At 45.4% G+C, this 4,326-nt stretch overlaps 1 protein-coding gene across 1 annotated transcript; it reads left to right on the forward strand.

Annotated features, from left to right (window-relative positions):
* The first annotated feature begins 1,209 nt into the window (after nt 1-1,209).
* On the forward strand, nt 1,210-2,018 carry LOC4345373 (uncharacterized). Its single transcript, XM_015793640.3, has one exon. The coding sequence runs from the start codon at nt 1,251-1,253 to the stop codon at nt 1,788-1,790; it is 540 nt and encodes a 179-aa protein (XP_015649126.1). The 5' UTR covers nt 1,210-1,250; the 3' UTR covers nt 1,791-2,018.
* The last annotated feature ends 2,308 nt before the right edge of the window (nt 2,019-4,326 follow it).

Below are 4,326 nucleotides of genomic sequence, written 5' to 3' on the forward strand. Positions count from 1 at the left end.
ATGCGTGCGATTTAGTGTAAGAACTTGAAAAATGAGTAGAATTGTATATAAACTTGACAACCACGTGCATTTTAGTCAAAAATATTGATACACACCTTGGATTAATCCTGGTATTATAAGCTTAACTGCTAGTAGATCATTGGATCAATTTCGTGTTTTGCCATGTTCATAACCCAAGATAATGAATATGTTGATTAATCAAATCGCTCGGAAATTATGCTATTTGCATGCACTTAATTTTGATAATCATATATCTTTCGGTTTCAAATCGATAGATTATTTTATTATTATAACTAACAAATTGAAAGCAATACATAATACATGTAGATCCTTGTCGAGATGGCATTATTAGCTGCTTTTTTTATATTGTATAAAAAGTATGGTGTGGAATATTGATCTTTTAACCAAAATGCATGCACTAGCCAAGTTGTTGTACCTATATACTCATTTTTCAAGTTTTTGAACTAGATCGCACCCACCTACCAAATTTATTTACTGTAGACGCAATTGACTAAATAGGGTAAATTGGCTTAAACCTTAATATTTGCTAAACAACCTAAAAACGGATTAGCTAAAATTATGTCGACACATGCTATAGTCGATTTTTTTAGCTACTTACACAGTAATTACACCTCACTTACACCCGCTTACACCTAACTTATATATATAATTAGTATGTAATTTTTGAATTTACATATGTAATTTTAGGATTTACATATGTAATTTTGATATTTACATTATAAATACACTAAAATTATATACGTAATTTAGAGACTTACAATATAAATAAACGCCGACTATTTTTTGGTGAAAAATACGGCGCCATAAATATAGCTACACCTTAAAAAAAAGCTTATATTCTAATAAAACAGATATTAGAAATAATTATCATGAAAGGCATAATCTCCTCGAAGAAAACCCAATTCCAATCATCAACCCATCGAATCGATTCCACGCTTTGCATGTGTAGACCACACCTTTCATCCTCCACCGTTGAGCCATCATTTCCGCCTCACCCCTCCCAAACAAAAGCCCCCAACCCGATCCACCCTCCCCCTCCATTGATCACCCCCGTCCAGTGCCAGTCCACTCCATCGCAGCCGTCCATCATCGTATCCCGCACGAATCTCCACGCGCTCACCGCACACGGGAATCCCACCCGCACGGAATCCAAGTCCCATCTAAATCACGCACACTGAAACAGATAGAGAAAGAGAGAGAGAGAGAGGGGGGGCGAGGCGGCGGCAGCCATGGCGACGCTGCCGCAGCGGTTCAAGCTGCTGGCGACGCGGTGCGCGGCGGGGGCGGCGGCGCCGAGCCCGTCGCGCAGCCCCGCGCCGTCGTACGCCGGGGCCAGCCCCGGGTACCGCCTCCGCCGCCGCCGCAGGCGCCGCGGCGGCGTCGACGGCCGGCTGCGGCGCTTCCTGTCCCGCCGCGTCGGCGTGGGCGGCTGCGGCGGGGGTGGTGGTGGTGGGGGGAAGGAGGCGGCCGCCGCGCGGGAGCAGGAGGAGTACAGGAAGCCGCTCGTGGGCCGCGGCGGCCGCACGCTGCGGGATCTGTTCGTCGCGTCGCCGGAGGCGGCGCGACGCCGCGGCGGCGATGACGACGAAGGTGGGGGCATTGGCGGCTTCAGGTCGGGTCATGGCGGCGGAGGCGGAGGCGGCGGTGGAGGCAGGAGGTTCGGTTCCGGCGGGCTGCGGAGCCTGCTGATGCGGCGGAGCTGGCGGCCGGTGCTGGTGGCGATCCCGGAAGGCGAGGGCCGGCCGGAGCTCGCCGTCATCGAGGAATAAATAACGAACAGCAGGAGCAGCAACGACGGAAGAGAAGAGATCAAGAAACCCTGAAGAGGACATGGATTCCTCCACTGTCCCCATCTTGTTCATCTTCTTGCTCTGTTTCTTGCGTCTTCTTCTTCCTCTCTTTGGTTTCTTCTTTTCATTAGTTTTGATCCACTTCTTGTTGTAGGAGATTTGCCGCTGTGAATATGGAATACCAAATCACCACCATCACCCAATCAATCAATCTGACCCCAAATTGCAAATTCGCTCTAGTTTTACTCTGCATGCATCATCAGTTCATCACAAATTCACCATTTCTTTTCTCCTCTCCTCAAACTGCGACACGCTACGCTGCTACAGGCCACGATGATCTTGTCATCATCATCATCAGCACAGCAGCAGCAGCAGCAAAGCCATCATTACTACCACTGTACTGCTCACTTGCCAAGAATGTACTGTGCTCGTACATTGGTACTACTTCTACTACCAGTACACACTTGTACCATCGTGCTTGCAGCCATGGCCATGGCCGCCGGAGTCAACGGAGGAGGTAGTGGTAGCTCGTAGTACTCCGGTCGGGATCGGGACGGGCTCGAGGCACGAAGCTGATGCCTGATGCTGGGATTTTTCAGCATGTTCATCTATTCGCTTCAGTTTTCAGAGTTTTCCATCGGCGGTTCAGGTCTGGAGCTGTGGATGTGACCACATTCGACCGGCGTAATTTCTGGGTGGCTGGGCCTAGCTTAGCTACTGCATGCATTTATGGTTCGGTTACTCGTTGAGCCGACGAGTCCATGTGACCACAACCAACCCGGCTTGTTAGCTCACCACACTCCATGTTCACTGGGTTTGTTGTAGGTATGACCTTAAACCTTGAGAGTTCAGTGCAAACATAAGATAAGACATGGAGAAAGAAACAAGGCCAAATGGATGGTATCAAGAGCCTCAAGAATGATGACAATGATAAATGTAGATAGGACTTACCAGGAATATATACTATGCACACAAATTTTCCATACACATCAATTAACAAATGTCACATAAAATTCTAGAAAAAATTAGACACATAGTTTCAATAGTATTACACCTAAGTGTGAAATCTTATCTTCAAATTTGTTATATTTTAGCCGTAACCCAAAAAAAAAACAAAATTCTAATATATTTTAACTCAAAAAGTTGTCAGATTTTTCACTTTTTTTAGGGTTAAAATATAATTAATTTGAAAATAAGACTTTGCATATATGTGTAATACTATTATAAGTAAATGTTCAATTTTTTTTGTATAATTATTCGTAACATTTGCTAGTTGGTGTGCACGGAAAGCTTATGTGCATAGGATATGTTCACAGAGTTACCAAAGTAATTGTATCTTTCATTGGTTTACTTACATTTCCCAAAAATCTCAATAGACTATGATGAATGTCATCAGATCAAACAGCGAGCGTGAAGGACAATGATGGTGGCAGTCACGACAATGGCGACCACAACCTCCTTGGCAAGCCTCATCACTAACACCCTAACGAACTCCGATAGGCTTTACCGGATTAGGGTTTCAAGGTTGGAGGTTACTAGGGAGGGGGGGGGGGGAGGGGGTTCAGGGCGGCTTTATAGTGATGACTAGGGCGATGGAAGAACAATTAGGGGCGGTGGAGATGTCTCACCCAAGGATTTAATAACCCGAATCACCGGCTATCTGTGCATTTAACCTCTGTCCAGACATCAACTATAGTACACAGATGACAATTTGATATAGTTCCACGTTTTACAAAAATAACAAAATAAACTCATACGCAGCGAAAAAACTAGAGAACTAAATTTAATCTTCACAGCAACGCGAAGCTTCCTCCATAACTCCACAGGCAAACTCTTGACGGCTGGCACAATCCTAAACTTCATAGAACTCACCATCTGAACCAACTTCTGCTTCTAGGGGATTGGGAAAAAGAAGTAAGACTGAGTACAACCACCGTACTCAACAAGTCATACCAAGGGGAAGGTATGATGCAAGGATAAAACAAAGGATTGGCTCATAGGATATTTTGCAGTAAAAACATCATTTGTAAATCATAAGTTGAAAGCAGTAAAACAATATATAATTAAGTAGTATTAACATCATCACTGTCCAACGCTAAACCACGTTGCGACAGGCCCAAACCAAAACCACCTGAACTACACTAGTTCATTAAGGCAAATTATTAAGGTGAGACTAATCATGGTGAGCTGGTTGACCGCCCAATAACCGTGGGCACGGCTATTCGAATAGTTTTACTCTGATTAGAGGTGTACAACTTTACCCACAAGACACGATTCCACACATGAAACCATGCCCCAAGTACCGCCACGATACTGCAAAGGGGGAAATCGTGACAAAACCCTCCATATAACCACCCCTAACCAGCATGCCCACCTCCAGTTTCGCCCCCACTCCAAAATCCAGGAGCAGGCAGCCTCCGCTCGTGCCTAGGTAAATCCGGAAGCAGCATAGACCAAAATCCAGGTCCATCCATACTCCATCACATCTATCCTCGCCAATGGTGTGCTAGCTAGA

This window comes from Oryza sativa, chromosome 8 (genome assembly GCF_034140825.1).
Source record: "Oryza sativa Japonica Group chromosome 8, ASM3414082v1".
Taxonomy (NCBI): Eukaryota; Viridiplantae; Streptophyta; class Magnoliopsida; order Poales; family Poaceae; genus Oryza; species Oryza sativa.